Source organism: Phyllobates terribilis, unplaced genomic scaffold, assembly GCF_046119375.1.
Source record: "Phyllobates terribilis strain yellow unplaced genomic scaffold, ASM4611937v1 Scaffold_2__4_contigs__length_985480577, whole genome shotgun sequence".
Taxonomy (NCBI): domain Eukaryota; kingdom Metazoa; phylum Chordata; class Amphibia; order Anura; family Dendrobatidae; genus Phyllobates; species Phyllobates terribilis.
The window spans coordinates 221,265,647-221,283,611 of record NW_027362762.1 but is presented as its reverse complement, the minus strand read 5'-3'; the positions used below and the strand labels follow the sequence as shown (position 1 = coordinate 221,283,611).

At 42.6% G+C, this 17,965-nt stretch overlaps 1 protein-coding gene across 1 annotated transcript in view; it reads left to right on the top strand.

Annotated features, from left to right (window-relative positions):
* Positions 1–14,305: 14,305 nt before the first annotated feature.
* Positions 14,306–17,965, top strand: part of CNMD (chondromodulin) — a 112,848-nt gene continuing 109,188 nt past the window's right edge. Inside the window, exons 1-2 of the mRNA XM_073663931.1 lie at positions 14,306–14,576; positions 17,007–17,147. Coding sequence (XP_073520032.1) covers positions 14,421–14,576; positions 17,007–17,147 — 297 coding nt within the window. The 5' untranslated portion in view covers positions 14,306–14,420. The remainder of the gene's footprint in view (positions 14,577–17,006; positions 17,148–17,965) is intronic.

Genomic DNA, 17,965 nt, shown 5'->3' with positions numbered 1-17,965 from the left:
TAAAAGCATGCCATTTTTTATTTAACAAAAACTTGGCCAAAATGCGGAAACAGTGGAAAAAATTAAGTACATCCCCTGAATCAATATCTTGTAGAACAACCTTCAGCAGCAATAACCTGAAGTAATCATTTTCTACATAACTATCAGTCTCTCGCAAGTAATTCTGGAGGAATTTTGTCCATTCTTCTTTACAACATTGCATAAGTTCATTGAGGTCTGTAGGCATGTGTATATGTAAAGCCTTCCTAAAGCACCACTCTAGCGTTTTGTTTTTTTTTTACTATTTCACCTTTGGAATGGTACCACTAATGTACGTTCCCTGCCCCCAGCATTATACTCACCAAACGCCGTTTTCTTCTGTTTTCAGCCCGGGTCGTCTTCTGCAGATTGTGACCTGCCAGATCACTCCAGTGTTTGCTGGGTGAGCCAGCAGTCACTACTCAGTGTAAGTCTATGAGAGCCAGAATGAGTTTCTCATAGACTTACATTGAAAACTTGTAACCATTACCTCTGACTTCCAGTCAGTCAGTAGCGCCAGAAAGAGCTGAAAATGGTGGCTGATAAGTAGGGTCATGGAACTTAAATTAGTGCCATCATTCCAGCGCTAAAATTAAAAAAAAATGCTGGAGTGGTGCTTTAAGGTCCAGAACCAGAATTTTAATTGGTTTGAAGTCTTGACTTTGACTAAGCCATTGCATTCTTTTCCTTCTTCAGCCATTCTGTAGATTTAGTGGTGTGCTTGAGATCATTGTCCTGTTGCATGATTGAATTTTGTCCAAGCTTTTGGATACAGGGCCTCAAATTAGACTTAGAATACTTTGTTATACAGAGGAGTTTATGGTCGAATAAATGACTGCAAGGTGCCTAGTTAATATAGCCGCAGAACAAGCCCAAATCACCACTCCACCCCCACTAAGCTTGACAGTTGGCATGAGGTGTTTGTGCTGATATGCCGTGTTTAGTTTTCACTAAACGTGGCATAGGGATTATGGTCAAACTCCACCTTGGTCTTGTATGTCCAAAGGACATTGTTTCAACAGTCTTGTTGTTTGTTCGAAATGCCATGCCATTGCAGTGAATTTACTGGATGTCCACTTGTGGGGAGATTGTCAACTGTCTTTAATGTTTTCCACTTATGAATAATCTTTCTTATTGCAGAATGATGAACTCCAAAGTGTATGTAAATGGCCTTACAACACTTTGCAGATTGATGGGCAGCAACAATTGCTTCTCTAAGGTCATTGTTTTCTTCCTTGGCATGGTGTTAAAACACATCTGAATGCTCCATAACAACAAAATGACAAAAACTTTTATTTTAATAGAGGTAATCACACTTCCTGCTACTTACCCTCTTATTTGCTATGGGAGCAGTAAGGGTCTACTTAATTTTTCTCCAACTGTTTGATTTTTTAATTATGTCCTGAAGCATGAAACCATAAAACGCAAAGAGGGAGAGGGTGTACTTAGTTTTTCTAAAGACTATATAGAAAAAGTAAATCAGCACTGTCACACTTTCAACTCACTACTGACAACAAACTGCAGATGAACAATGTGAAATCTTTTTATCAAGACTTACAAGGATGGAGATCTGGAAATACAGTATTGACCAATATAAAAGAAATGTCAACAATTATTGTGGTTTTGTTATTAGTGATTCTCAGTATGGCATTGTTTCAAATTTCCTTATGTTCATTAACTTTAATGAAAAAGCTGTTTTTTAAGTTGATATAGAATTACCGTACTACGGCAGTTTTTGTTTCAATTTTGCTGACAATTGGTTTAGTGTTTTCAAGGATAATTGTTTTTTTCTTTTAGAAGCATTCTTAGCTTACAAATAATATAATAAGTCCTACTTCCCTGTTGCCACTCCAGTGACGTGTCCCCTGGGGCCGTGGGGTACTCGGTAGCTGGGCCGATCCTTTTCGGGGCAGTCAAGGTTGCAGTGACCCGGTCCGTGGCCCCGGGCAGTCATTAAAAAAGCAAAGTTTTTGGGGATAATGTTCGTGACGCCACCCGTGGTATGTGCCTATATGGGGCCACCGCTGTGGTGCAGCTCCACTGGGACTGATGGTGATGCAGCAGAGTTGGTTCAGCACTCCACGGGCAGAGCTTAGCTCCAGGGCAGTAAATGGTGATTTGAAGAGGTAGATGTTGTCAGCAGGGACAGTGAAGTGCAGGGCAGGTGACGCAGCAATTAAGTCAAGGACACAGCGGGGTGCAGTCTTCAGGTTTTACTCACAGTTGTTAAGTTCTCCAGGTTACAGTTACCGGTTTGTAACAGCCCACGTCATCCTGTGTCCTCCGTGGAAGTGATCCAGCCAACTCTCAGATATCTTAGGAGCACTTGAACGGGACCCCTTTCTGTTACCTCTCCAGGTCGTCTCACTGCGCTGGCTCTCGCCCTCCTGCCCTGTGCCTCACACACAGTGTCCCGAGTCAGTGGCCGCGGGCCTTGTCGGGCGACGTCCGGTCTGTCCCCTTGGTCCTATATGGCCACCTTTTCAGCGATTATGTATGGACTGCGGCTACGGCACCTAAAGATACTGCAACCTCCGGTTTGCTAGCTGAGCCTTAAAGTATTCCACTAGTCTGGGGCCGGTCCCCTCCTGCGGCCTTGATCCCTCCACAGTCAGCATGAATTCGGGTGCTCGGGTGGCTTCCCGCACTCGCCGTGCCCCTAGGATCCCTTCTCTGTCTGGAGCCCCTCTCACTGCTCCGGTCTTCTCTCCTTACTTTCCACCTGGCCCTCACTGGCTGGGCCCTACTCCTCACTCAACTCCTCTCAACTCCTGCTCCAAGCACTGGAACAGGAGACTGGCCTTTGCCAGAACTCTCCACTGCTTCTAGATGTTTCTATCTTCCTTTTATACCGTTCTTTCTGTGCTCTCCTAAACTACTTCCTCCAAGCACCTCCTCTACTTAGTTCTACCCTCCTGACAGGGACCAGGCCTGTGCTCTTCCTTTGGAGCTATCTGGACCTTCCCTCAGGAGTGGTGTGGTATTGGATGCGAGTGTTTGGGTCCCGGGTAGTGCTCCCTCCTTACCTGAGAGTGGGGTACCACACCTCTGGGTGAGATGCAGTACCTCTGTGGCAACTGGACCCGCAGGTGCGCCACATTATTCCCCCCCGTTAAACACAACACGTCCGCAGGCTGGAACAGAGTAGAAAAACAAGGATTTAAGACATGCAAAATTTTTAGAATGCATTCACATAGAAGAAAAGTAAATACATAACTTTTCTTCCCTTTATGGGAGCCACTTTTTCTTGAACGTTACATATCACTACCAGTACATAAAACTATATAAAACTACTTTAAATAACATTCTCTCACACATAAAACATTTTTATCACTTTTTCAAGTAAGTTCAAAAGGCTGTAGTGAGATCCTTTTCAGGGTGTCCATCTCACTGGTGTAAGTGCAATTTGAGGGACCCGTCCAAAAAAACCCAATGTAGGCCCTGGGCGTGGCTGCAGGGCATAGCTGATCCACTTGTTGGACCACGTCTTCGGCCACACCAAACGGGTTTTTGTTCAGTGGTCTTATAAAACCAACAAGAAGCACCTTAAGAAGTGCTAACTTTGTACAATAAAAGTTCTGGCTGTTCAACGTCCACAACCTATAAGTCCTTGTACCTTAACCAGGTACACAAAACAAACAAAACTTTTTTAAACACACAAAATGACTATATCAATACCCTTCCGGGTAACTATATACAGTTTTTCAACTTTTAAGTCCATTTTAGTAGTGGAGCTCCCTCCGGGGGAACATTTGTCATCCACTGGATGGCCCAGCCGGGTCATCAGCCTCCAATGGCAGGGGTGCGCTCTCCTCCTCCACCACCCTATGCACATGTAGGGCGTACCACCCCCGTTCTCCATGGTGCTGGGTATAGGTGACCCTGTCAAAAGGGTAAAGGTCCCGTCCCGGGTGTCCCTGCTGTAGGTGGGACTCTACATCGTGACTGTTGACGAAGAGGTCCGTGGCAGCTTGAGGCTCCCGAATGAAGACCCAACCCCCTTCAAGATCAAACTTGACTACGGTTCCCTCGACACGGGGACTGGGTTTGGCAGGCTTGACTTTGCGGGCCCGGGTCTTAGCCTGCATGTTGCGAGCCTACATCGCCTCCTACTGGTCTTGATGCTCCCGCCGCTCCGCTGCCAGTTTTTGGAGTTCCCGCTGGCAATACTCCTCCCTCCTTAGGGCCTCTGTTTGGGTCTCCTGCGGGAATCCCATAAGGTCGCCCTCCGGGTTGTCCCACCTGAACTCCTCTCCTCCTTTGCAGGCAGATGGTTCCTCAAGGGGGCCTAGGTGGGTGTCAGTGTTGTCGGTGCCTGGGCAGGAGTGGTGTGATTACCTGCACTCTCCGTTGCTCTGGTACTGCGCGTCGCCTCCAGGTTCAGGACAGGCCCCGCCGGGGCTGGGGTGCTGGTGGTAGGACTCAGCACGGTCCACTACCGGGTTAACTTCTCCAGTAGCTGATCCTTCCACTGCGCGACGGAGGCATTCTGGGCTTCCTCCACCCGCCGGCCCAGCTCCTGTACCTCCGCACGCAGAAACTCCATATCCTCCAGGGGTAGCTTGCCCAGGTATAACGGGTCAGTTCATCCTGTTCGTGACGCCAAGTTTACGCGCCCCCTGGTGCCGTGGGGTACTCAGTAGCTGGGTCGATCCTTTTCGGTGGCAGTGACCCAGTCCGTGGCCCCAGGCGGTCATTAAAAAAACAAAGGGGAATAAAGTTTTTGGGGATAATGTTCGTGACGCCACCCGTGGTATGCGGCTTTATGGGGCCGCCGCTGTGGTGCAGATCCACTGGGGCAGATCCACTGGGGCTAAAGATACCGCAACCTCCAGTTTACTAGCTGAGCCTTAAAGTACTCCACTAGTCTGGGGCCAGACCCCTCTTGCGGCCTTGATCCCTCCACAGTCAGCGTGAATTTTTTTCAACGGCCTTTGGCTCGATCTCGAGCCGTGGTGACTTGATCAATAACGATCTGTAGGAAGATCAATCTTGTGAAAGCCTAGATAGGTCCACCAAGGTCTTCTCCACTGTTATCTTAATAGTATCCAGCCATGGGGTTGCTGGTATTCCTCTATGCCTTGTTCCTTATATTCTTGCAACCATGATGGCCTTCTCAAGTGATTGCTCTCTTCGTATGTGTCCAAAGTAGACAAAGTTGTAGCTTGGTGATCCATGTCTGGTTTGCCGATTAGTGGTCGTTTAATAGTCTGCTTAGACAAGCCGATCTCGCTTACAAAGTGCATAAAACAATCTGTAATTGTTCAGTGCATATGTGAGAGTGTGAACTGTGATAGCAGCAGGAGAGCATTAGGACCCTGTGAGTTTTGCCTGGCTGAGCTCAGAGCAGGGGCAGATCAGGAGACCCTGTGTGTTCTGAGGGTGTCTGATGTGTGAGACGCTGGACGGGGAGTCTGAGGAGAACTGTGAGGACTGAACATCAACAAGACTCTCTCTCTCTCTACAAGCTTTCCTGTGGGGGTTGTTAACCCCTGGCCCTGGTGAAGCTGTGTCGCTGCTTAATAACGAGTGCTGAGCTGGGGAAAGCTGTGTGGCTCTTTGGAGTTTTGTGGAAGTCCATGCTGAGTGGACTAGAGACTTTGTGCTGAATGAGCCAAGTGTCAAGTGAAAGGGAAAGAGACTGAGGATATCATCTCTGTGACGGAGCGCGTGGTCGGTGGTCTGGAAAACAGTGAATGACTGCAAGAGGAGAGACGGGTTCCGGTGCCATTCACATTGAGAGGATACTGACAAACCTGGTGAAGAGTTCTTCCCAGACCTTAACCTGAGGCTACAGGACTAAAGTCCCCGGCGTGTGGGCTCGGCCTCAGCCGACAAGACAAGGAACCTTTGCTGTTTTTGTGAACGTTGCTTTTTATTTGGCGCCAAACTTTTCTGGGACTAGCTGCAGCCACCTTGATTCACAGGCCTGTGATAGACCACATCTGAGGTTAACGGTACCGTAACTGTAAGATACCCGGGTATCCCTATACTATGGGTATAAGAGCAATTGGTATAGTTTCATGCATTGTTAATAGTGGTAGGATTGTACTCAGTGTGCCATCTCAGGGGTCCCTAGAGAACACCCACACTAGACTGACACAGTGTTTAGGTAAAATTGTTCCAGATCTTTAGTATAATTCACATAAGCTGGAAACCTTGAGATTGGCACATTGATTTCAGCTTTTGCTGATTGTGTGTAGTTAGTAGAGACAGTGTCCCACTTAGAACCTGAGACTGATTCATGCAATACTGAATTTTAGTCTAATCCCTGTTTTAGTAAAGAAAGTGTTGTTTATTTCTGTCTCTGTCTCAGTTTGTGACTCACTGGATCTCTCTCTTCTCCTTCTCCTTACACGTATTGGCTGTCATTTTTCCCGGCAGAACAGGACCTGTTCACACAAGACAGTGTGCTGCTGAGAACAATGAATTTTTAAGCAAACCAGAAGATCATTTCTTCTGACGAAGGGACATATTGCTTATTTGTTGGGTAAGCAGCAGCACTTTTGAACTGTGTACACTGCATGAATATTGAGAAACAAGAGTTCCTTAGAAACACTTATCCTGATAATTGGGCAGTAGAAATGAACCCTAAGTGTTGCTAGTGGGCTCTAATAATTGCATCTGCTGTGTCTGTTTCTAGAAGGGCAATTCTGTGAAAAGACAGGCCTGATGTAAAATACAAATAAATAATCCAAACATAGAGATAAAAGGACATAAATCTGCCAGTGATAAAAGGAAGCATGTCAGATCCGGAGCTGTCTGCTCCAACTATCTGCTCAGTAACATCTCTGAAGCTGCCACAATTGCTGATTTCTACATTCTACATACATTTCAAAAAAGGTCCATTTTCACTGTAAACTGATCAGGTTCGAAATGTCTACTTTTCATTTAAAATTCACCTTGACTGACAGATGTAGGATAAGAATGCATAAATCCAGCTATTTATTCTAGAGGTTCTGCCACAAATGGACAATACCGAATGAAACCGTCTGTGCAGGAATAATACATTTACTCCTTCATTTCCAATTAGTAATTTGTTGGCAACGGTGGAATGTCCACCCCTGAGTTTCCTTATCTGAAGTTGCTCTGATATCACAACAGATTGCCTGATTGTAATACATACAGTGGTGGCCAAAAGTATTGGCACCCCTGCAATTCTGCCAGATAATACTCAGTTTCTTCCTGAAAATGATTGCAATCACAAATTCTTTGGTATTATTATCTTCATTTAATTTGCTTGCAAGGAAAAAACACAAAAGAGAATGAAGCAAAATCAAATCATTGATCATTTCACACAAAACTCCAAAAATGGGCCAGACAAAAGTATTGGCACCCTCAGCCTAATACTTGGTTGCACAACCTTTAGACAAAATAACTGCGAACAACCGCTTCCGGTAACCATCAGTGAATTTCTTACAATGCTCTGCTGGAATTGTAGACCATTCTTCTTTGGCAAACTGCTCCAGGTCCCTGATATTTGAAGGGTGCCTTCTCCAAACTGCCATTTTGAGATCTCTCCACAGGTGTTCTATGGGATTCAGGTCTGGGCTCATTGCTGGCCACCTTAGAAGTCTCCAGTGCTTTCTCTCAAACCATTTTATAGTGCTTTTGGAAGTGTGTTTTGGGTCATTGTCCTGCTGTAAGACCCATGACCTCTGAGGGAGACCCAGCTTTCTCACACTGGGCCCTACATTATGCTGCAAAATTTGTTGGTAGTCTTCAGACTTCATAATGCCATACACACGGTCAAGCAGTCCAGTTCCAGAGGCAGCAAAGCAACCCCAAAACATCAGGGAACCTCCGCCATGTTTGACTGTAGGGACCGTGTTCTTTTCTTTAAATACCTCTTTTTTTTTCCTGTACACTCTATGTTGATGCTTTTTCCCAAAAAGCTCTACTTTTGTCTCATCTGACCAGAGAACATTCTCCCAAAAAGTTTTAGGCTTTCTCAGGTAAGTTTTGGCAAACTCCAGCCTGGCTTTTTTATGTCTCGGGGTAAGAAGTGGGGTCTTCCTGGGTATCCTACCATACAGTCCCTTTTCATTCAGAAGCCGACGGATAGTACAGGTTGACACTGTTGTACCCTCGGACTGCAGGGCAGCTTGAACTTGTTTGGATGTTAGTCGAGGTTCTTTATCCACCATCCGCACAATCTTGCGTTGAAATCTCTTGTCAATTTTTCTTTTCCGTCCACATCTAGGGAGGTTAGCCACAGTGCCATGGGCTTTAACCCCTTACTTACCGGGGACGTATTAGTACGCATATTTGCGTACCCCCCGTTCAGTGAGGGCTGCTGCGCTGAGCCCTCACTGAACGGAGCACATGTCAGCTGATTCTTACAGCTGACATGTGCCCGCAACAGCCGCGGGTGGAATCGCGATCCACCCGCGGCTGTTAACCAGTTAAATGCTGCTGTCAATCTCCGACAGCAGCATTTAATGCGCGCTTCCGGGTAGCGCGTCATAAGCCCCGCCCACCGGCAACCCCGTCACGTGATCGCGGGTCGCCGATGGGCGTGCATGACAACCCAGGGTCTGCAGCAGACGCCTGTGGTTGTCATGATCTTGTCGCTAGGAGCGCCACCTAGTGGTCGGCGCTCATAGCACAGGACCATTTCTGCTGCATGCAGGGGACCTGCTCGTCCCCTGTATGTAGCAGAGGCGATCGGATAGTTGCTGCTTCTAGTCTCCTATGGAGACAATAGAAGCATGCAAAAAGTAAAAAAAAAAAGTTTTTAAAAATATAAAAAAAAATAAAAAAATATAAAAGTTTAAATCACCCCCCTTTCGCCCCATTCAAAATAAAATATATAAAAAAAAAACCCACATACACATATTTGGTATCGCCGCGTTCAGAATCGCCCGTCTATCAATATAAAAAAAAAATATTCCGATCGGTAAACGGCGTAGCGAGAAAAAAATTCTAAACGCCAGAATTACGTTTTTTGGTCGCCGCAAAATTGCAATAAAATGCAATAACGGGCGATCAAAACATCGGATCTACCCCAAATGTTATCAATAAAAACATCAGCCTGGCACGCAAAAAATAAGCCATCAACCAGCCCCACATCACGAAAAATGGAGACGCTACGGGTCTTAGAAAATGGCGCTATTTTTTTATTTTTTTTTTTACCAAATTTTGGAATTTTTTTTCACCACTTAAATATAAAAGAACCTATACATGTTTGGTGTCTATGAACTCGTAATGACCTGTAGAATAAGAAGGGCAGGTCAGTTTTAGCATTCAGTGAACATGGTAAAAAAAATAAATAAAAAACAACTGTGGTATTGCACTTTTTTTGCAATTTTACCGCACTTGGAATTTTTTTCCCGTTTTCCCGTACAGGATATGATAAAACTAGTAATGGCGCTGAAAAGTACAACTCGTCCCGCAAAAAATAAGCCCTCACATGGCCATATTGACCAAAAAATAAAAACGCTATGGCTCTGGGAACAAGGGGAGCAAAAACGAAAATGCAAAAACGAAAAATGCTCCGGGGCTTAAGGGGTTAAACTTCTTGATGACACTGCGCACGGAAGACACAGGAACATTCAGGTCTTTGGAGATGGACTTGTAGCCTTGAGATTGCTCATGCTTCCTCACAATTTGGTTTCTCAAGTCCTCAGACAGTTCTTTGGTCTTCTTTCTTTTCTCCATGCTCAATGTGGTACACACAAGGACACAGGACAGAGGTTGAGTCAACTTTAATCCATGTTAACTGGCTGCAAGTGTGATTTAGTTATTGCCAACATCTGTTAGGTGCCACAGGTAAGTTACAGGTGCTGTTAATTACATGAATTAGAGAAGCATCACATGATTTTTCAAAGGGTGCCAATACTTTTGTCCACCCCCTTTTTTATGTTTGGTGTGGAATTATATCCAATTTGGCTTTAGGACAATTCTTTTTGTGTTTTTTCATTGAAGACAAATTAAATGAAGATAATAATACCAAAGAATTTGTGATTGCAATCATTTTCAGGAAGAAACTGAGTATTATCTGACAGAATTGCAGGGGTGCCAATACTTTTGGCCACCACTGTATGTAATGTCATACTAGACCCCCTTATAGAAGTGTCATTGTTTAATCACAGCAGCTTTCCTGACTGAAAATCACCTATGATGTGAAAGCTTTGCACCTGACACTTAGGCCAAGTTTCGACGATGAGTATTGGTGCGTTTTTGCGTTTTTTTACATGCATTTTTATCACATTTTTGTCTCTATTAGGTATGTCATGTTTTAAATAAAACTGCTTTGTTTTGGATGCTACCTGTCAATTAGCTTTAATAATTGACAACGTCATGTGCAAATTACATGAGTTTTTATTGTGTTTCTGCGTTGAAAAAGCAATGAAAACACATTTGTGGAGGTTGAAAATTATTCTCATCTCGTTCAAGTCTATGGGAAAAAGCCACAAATAAAATGCATATTTGCCGCAGGTTTCAAAATCGCACTTGAGGTCAATTGCTGAAACATTAAAAAACAGGAACAGTGGGTATGAGGCTACATTTTTTGTGAATGAGAATACACATCAGAAAAATGACACCAAATACTCTATGTGGGGACTTAGCCTTAGAAAACTGTCACATAGACAGATAATAAAAAAAAAGCTAGTTTTCACAGTGGTACTAACATGTTATATGATAGAAACTAACCAGCTAAATCTCACTTGTGATGTCATAACAGTTTATTTCACAGAAACACAGTTGTAAGGCTGTGTGCCCACGATGCGTTTTTTAAGCGTTTCCGCAGCGGCAATTCCGCTGCAGAAACCCTTAAAAAACACTTGGTAGAAGGTCTGCCATGTTCCCCAATGATAATCCGCATGTGCTGTGCACATGCTGCGGAAATTTCCGCTGCGGGTTATCATTGCGGAAAAATCCGCAGCACTACCAATTATTTTGCGTAAACGCGGCGTTTTCGCCGCCATTGACTTGCATTGGAACGCATGGAATCCGCATCACTGCATCTGTACATGCGAATACCATGCGTTTCAATGTGCGGATGGTACCCAGGTTTGGAGAAGAGGAGACTCTCCTCCAGACCCGGGTACCATAGTACCTGTAAAAAAAAGAATAAAATAAAAAGTATACATTATACTTACCTACTGATAGCCCCCGGTGTCCTTGTCTCGGCTTGCCGGCAGCTCGCAGTGGACTCAAGGACCTGCCATGACGTCATTTAGTAATGTAACGGGTCACGCGACCGCTGACATCGGCAGGTCCTTTAGTCTACCGTGAGCTACCGGCAAGCCAGGACGCATCGGATAAAGACACCGAGGGCCATCAGAAGGTAAGTATAATATTTATTTTTTTATTTTTTACCATTCTTTTGGTCACACTATATAAATACATGCCAGTTGCATGGATTTATATAGTGTGACCAAGTTGTCAAGTACTTTCCAAGTGATGCTAAAATCGCTTGGAAAGTGCTTGTCAACCCGCATGCGGAAATGCATGTGAAGAACGCTTCACTTCCGCATGTCCCTGGCAGGAAAAACACATGTACAATCCGCATGCGTTTTTTTCTGCCAGGGAGATGCAGAAACGTTCAGGAAAAAATCCGGAGCATTTCTGCATCGTGGGCACATAGCCTTAAAGGGGTTGTCCGGTCTAAAATGAAAAGTCTACAGTCACTCTATGTCTATGTGCACTTATGAATCCCCCCAGCACACGCATTGTGCACTGCGAGGATTCTCCACTCTTTTAATTAAAATGAGCCTTTTATAGTCCAGCTAGAGGATTATGCAGCCATTCTGACAATGATATTCAAAGCAAGTATACCAGACACATCAGGTCTAATAGAACTATTAAAAATGTACTGTGGAGCATCATACTGTATATAGTGAGCTGTGGGAAAGATAAGACTGTATATAGGGAGCTGTGGGACCATATCACTGTGTATAGGAAGATGTGGGGTCATCATACTGTATATAGGGAGCTGTGGTGGCATCCTATTTTGTATAGGGGCTGTCGGGATCATACTGTGTATAGGGAGTTGTGGTGGGCATCATTCTGAATATATGGAGATATGGGCCATCATACTGTACATAAAAAGCTGTGGGGCCATCAAACTGTACATAGGGAGCTGTGGGGGGCATCATACTACATATAGAAGGCTTTGGGGGTCAAAATGCTATATAGTGGGCTGTGACAGACATCATACTGTATATAGGAAGCTGTCGTGGGCATCATACTGTATATACGGAGATGTAGTGGGCATCATACTATAAATAAGGAGCTATAGGGCCATCTCACTGTATATTGGGAGCTGTGCAGTCATCATACTGTACATGGGGAGCTGTGGTGGGCCATTATTCTGCATATAGGGAGCTGTGGGGGCCTCATACTGTATATAAGGATCTGTGGGGATTATCATACTGCATATAGGAAACTGTTGTGGCCATCCTGCTGGATATAGAGAGTTGTGGTAACATCATACAGTGCATATTAAGCTGTGAGGCCATACTACAGTATATGAGGGCTATGTATCCATCATACTATATATAGGAAACTGTGGGAGACATCAGACTGTGTAGGAAGCTGTGGAGGATGTTATACTGTGTTGACTTTATTTGTTCAAATGTGGGCATTATAACTTTTTATGGGGGAAGTTGGGGCATTATTAGTTTTTAAGGGGCAAATCGGGGCATTTATTTTTGAAAGGGACACTGTGCATTATTACTTTTTTTCAGGGGCATTCTTAATTTAAGGAGACACTCAGGGGTCATCATTACTTTAAGAGGATACTTGGAGCTATAAAACTTTCTAAGGAGCATATAGTCATTATTACTTTCTAGGTAGCACAGTGGGGTCATTATTAGTTTTTATAAGACATTATTATTTTTAGAGACACGCTCCATATGGCATGCAGTGTAGCATTTTTTGGGGGGAGGTGGTAATGATATCATTTTTCAAGTATTGGGATTACTGCTCCATGCCACAGGTGCAGGCAGTTTGGGGAGTTTTATAGGTTGAGAATAGGTGGTGACGGTGTTGGAAATGTGGGAAGTCAAATGTGTCTTTCTTATAAACCCTGCAGGTGAGTCATGGCTGGGAGGGGTCGTCATGTCGGTATTGATGTGGAAACCTATATGGAAAGTTTTAGGGGAAACTCAAAAGGTTTCACACATTTGCCAGTTTTGATCAAATCAAGGAGTCGATCGATTGGAGACAAGAGCATACAACTAGTTTCTGTCTGTGTACCAGGCTTGTCTGCTCTCAGATGTCCAGTCACAAGTCTTTATTACAACCACAGATATAAGGAAAAGGGGCATGGCTTTGCATTACCTAAGGAAGAAACAATATAAGTTGGTAATAACAAAGTCGTAAATTATGGAAGCTGCTGCATAAGAAACTATTCTACCCAGCTTTCTATGCCTTCTGTAGCAAAGAAAACTTAACACAAAGACACCTCTGTATCAGATACAATGCCCTGTGTTATTCCTGTTATGAATAACACTTATAAAGCTAATACTAAAATACAAAATTATCAAAGATATATGAGCAGTCTAAATAATAATCAAAGCAAAGTATAAATATGTACTATAAGATTATGTCTACAACTTATGTGGTTATTAGGACTGGTATCTACCACTATATGGGGTCTTTTAATAGTGTGTTGTTTTGTTTTGTTTTTTTATTTATGAATAATTTAATGCAGTTCAGTCATTATGTAAGTGTAGATATACAGAGGGATTGTTGGAAATATTAGTCTTTGTACAGTGTGTTTTGTAGAATTATGGTAATATTATTGATTCATCATTTAATGGTCATCGCATAGCGGTATTATTTGGGTCTTGCACAGTGGTAAATTTGGTAATATTGGTCTTTGTTTAGTGTATTTTTGTATGTAGGTAATATTTAAACCTGGTATAGTAGAAGCATTGGCATACGATAACTATATATATATACAGATTTTCTTTTAAGTGTCAGGGGTGTTAATATGGTGAGACATATACTTTGAGGCTTGGGCCCCTGATCTTTTAAGATCCTAGCAATGCCCCCCTAGCTCTATGTTTGAGCTTGTTTCTTATGCTTCTATTTTGTTAGTAAAATATTACCTATTCCAGCTGAAGAGCTGCCTTATAAACAGTAGTCTCTCACTGTAAGCTATGTTTGTTAAAGGGCAGGAACAAGTGAATGAATGGGTCCGCTGTCTAGAGACGACAGAAAAGTTGGCACTGTATATTTTGACTTTCAGAAACATGTGGGAGGAAACTTTCTAGAGTTCTAAAATGAAGAATTGAGCATGTATGTGTCTGCATTCTGGAGGTGAGGGAAGACCACAAAGGGAGGGTGGTACTGAAGAAGGAATGCTCGGGATGCTGCACTAGGGGGGGGGGAGGAGATGCTTTTGGCCAGTGCTAGGTGGGCAGGTGTTCCTTACACTTTTGACTGACATGCAATGGTCACATGATTTTTCTCCTGTCCTGCACAAGTTGTACAGCTGGGTTGGGGGCTCAGATTGGGATCAGCAGTACACAATGGCAGAGACTTCGGAGAAAGTTCCTATAGCCCTAGCAGGACCTGAGGATGTGGAGCAGTGCCTTCCTCCAGTGAGTAGCTCTACATTCAGCACCTCTCCCAACTTCTTCATAACACTGTCTTTATGTTCTCAGAACTTATCTAAAAATGTGATTTACTGAACTGCTATCCAGTCCACAATGAAAATCAGATTTACATCCAAGTTAGAAAATGGACGAAAGTTTATTTAAAGGATATCCCATTTTAAAACAGAGATTCTTTACTCCCATGGCCTCTATTGTCACCTTTGTCAGGTTTACAATAGCTTTAAATATCCTATATCTTTCCAGTTGCTATGGAACTACAGGTCTCAGCATGCGTTGTCATCGTTTCACTGAAACATATCAAAAGCTTCACTGTTCCTCCTGGGTCAGCCTGTAAGGTTAAGATTGTGAATGCATAGTGGTCTGATATGTATGTATAATATGCCAGCATCTGCACAGAAATCACTATGACGAGAATGAATTACTGGCGCTGTTCTTTGGGATTTGGATTGTGATGGAATAAGAACTAAACTTGGAAAGGTTAGAGCAATTCATTTCCGCTATAAATTCACATTTCCCCATATGCCTGGCATACAGAGAAGTTGAGAAAAATGTTTGCATCTAGAAAGTAGGATTTTGATGGGTGTTTTCTTCAGGATTGGGGTTTGATTTCTGTTTACCTCCATAGAAAGGTTAATTAGATCCCTTCCTGGCCATGCTGCAAAGATTAGTATGGATATCGTCCTCCTATTAATATGAACTTGTAGTTGTGGAGATTTATTTCTATTGTGATTATAACTAGAAATGTGACCAGAATTAATATTAATAGTTGGGAGCTGTATCACGATGTGACAAACTTTCAGTATTCAGTGCAGCCTTGCAGGATTATTATGTCCATATAATTGGAAATCCAGGAACATGACCTATACAGCAATGGTATATTATAAAACTGTGCATCAGGACAGCATGGGAACAATCATAGAAAATGAGGGAGCCGCACCACTACTCCTATCAGGGTAATTGCTAAAGTGATTCTTTTTGTAAAAACCACTTCTATGGGAACCACATTGGGGTGCCTCATACTGCAACCACACGCTATCTCTATATGGAATTGCCTTTATATTCACTGCCAAATTCTGAAATTAGGGTTAACTATGACAAGATACAACTAGGGGTGAGCAGAATCAAAATCTGACCCAAATATGCACTTGTGAATCCAGCCCATGTTCCATGACGTTATCCCTAATTAAGTGTATTATAAATTTACTTTACATATTAACATGTCAAAAGATGTTATCGGGGAGGCCCATGAGCTTTAAGGCTCCGTTCAGATGAATATATTTCTGGTCAGTGTGCTATCCGTGTGCACAATGGTCCACACACAAATAGTACACTGTGCAATTGTTAGTCGATGTGCTAGTTTACTTTTGTGCAAAACTTGTGACTTGTCCATTTAGCCAATGATACAGTCTATATTAAATGGCAGACAGCTCCTGTATCCATCCACAATGCAGACAAGTGCATGGAGCTGCACACAGACCCAGTCACACCCTTCAATTCACAGGGATAGTTTTCCCCAAAATTTCCATGTTCCTCAAGATGAAGCCTTATTCATGTTGATTCTCAAACTATTAAATTCTGATTATAAAAAGCTTCCCTTATCAGTGAATGAGACTGAGACTGAGAATCCTGTATATCCCCCATCTTGCATTAAGCGTTTAGTCTTTGCATCTATTTCCGTTATTATGATCCGTTTGGGGAACATGAAAATGGAAATTAAACTTTCAGTTATAGAATCCATTCATATTAATGGGTTTTAATTTCCTAAAATGTCAACACTTTGCATCCATTCCATCTGTGTTTTTAGAATGGACAAAAAACAGTCTGCACAACTTTTATTTTCTGACCAAAAAAATAGCAGACGGAAAGGAAACTTTTTTTTTTTTTCTTCTTAACATTAAAATTTATGGGAAATGGTCTTCTGTTATGCTCTTTGTTAGACGGATCTGTTTTTTTTAGCATTGTGTATGTCCATAGCACCAGAGGTGTTCAGAGACACCTCCAGAAAAATGGATCTGTGCAAAACGGATGTCCACAGACGCAAAACAGAAACCAAAGCTTCCATTTTTAATCAAATCCAACGAGTGGATACATTTAGAAACCTTTGTCATTTTACTCTTTTTTTATAACTGGATCCCAAACAGACTTGTGAACAAAGCCTTACTGAGACATCAGAGATCTTGTAAATTGGGAAATTTCATTAGCCATACATTAAACTTGTTTTTGCACATAATATGAGTAGTGACCCAAGAAAAACATTGGGGATTCTCTGTTGATATCATTCTTGAAGATTATTTGAGAGTTATATTACAAATCATATATATGTAGACACCCCCTATAAGTGGTGTCTGTAAGTCATTTTGTGATTTTAACGTATGGAATGGTTACTTATGGCGGCTGTATTTCTTCTGCTTGCAGGCTTATACAGCAATTACAGTGAAGCCATCCAACAGTGGCCGTCTACTCCGAATTGGGGCCGTGGTGCTTATCTCTGGGGCTCTTCTGCTTCTCTTCGGAGCAATCGGTGCATTCTATTTCTGGAAAGTAAATGATAAACATGTAAGTTGTATAAGTTACGGTATCTTTACATCTCAGGTCAACGCACAAAGCTAATGAGAATCCACCCAATTCTCTAAGACTCTGGTTCATGCCCCCAGTGCCATATGCAGCAGACATATGCTTACAAGGGGCCTATTTAAAAGTAGCCCAATATCAATGAGACACATACTGTCTCTGAATTGACTTGGAGAACCTGCAGAATATTACAGCCGCTGCCATAATAAATGAGAATATGATCCCACATGACTTTAACAGCATTCTGCAAGAAATAAATAGGCACTTGACATGCAGAAATGTATTATGCTATTTTAATATAGAATTAATCTTCTGATGCATGTGCATAGCTGCATACAACTGAATATATGAACCGTGCTGTTATTCACTCTGACAAGATTTTCCATTAGACTTCTTATTTATTTCAAGATTCTTCGAGACGAAGAAATAAATAAAATAATAATAATTCAGCCTGACTATTTAACCTGACTACAGATGGCAGGCTTAATTGGCGGCAACATAAATACATAAATTATTAAAATGGATCATTATAGCTTTAGTGGAGAAAGAAGTGTAACTTGTCACAATAATTGGCTTTAGAGGAATAATTAGCCACAAGTAAAAAGCTGCACTTTCCTTCTCGGTATAAAAAATGTCCAGTATTTAAAATGATTTTTTTTTCACTAAGCGATTGTGTTGTTCCATATAAAGTGTGAGAACGTTTGATGTGCCTTCGAGGATATATTCCGGGGTGGCTTTCTCTTGCTCTGTTGCTTATGGTCTAGTAGGCTGAGCTGGGGTCAGTGGTGACTGCTCGCAGACAA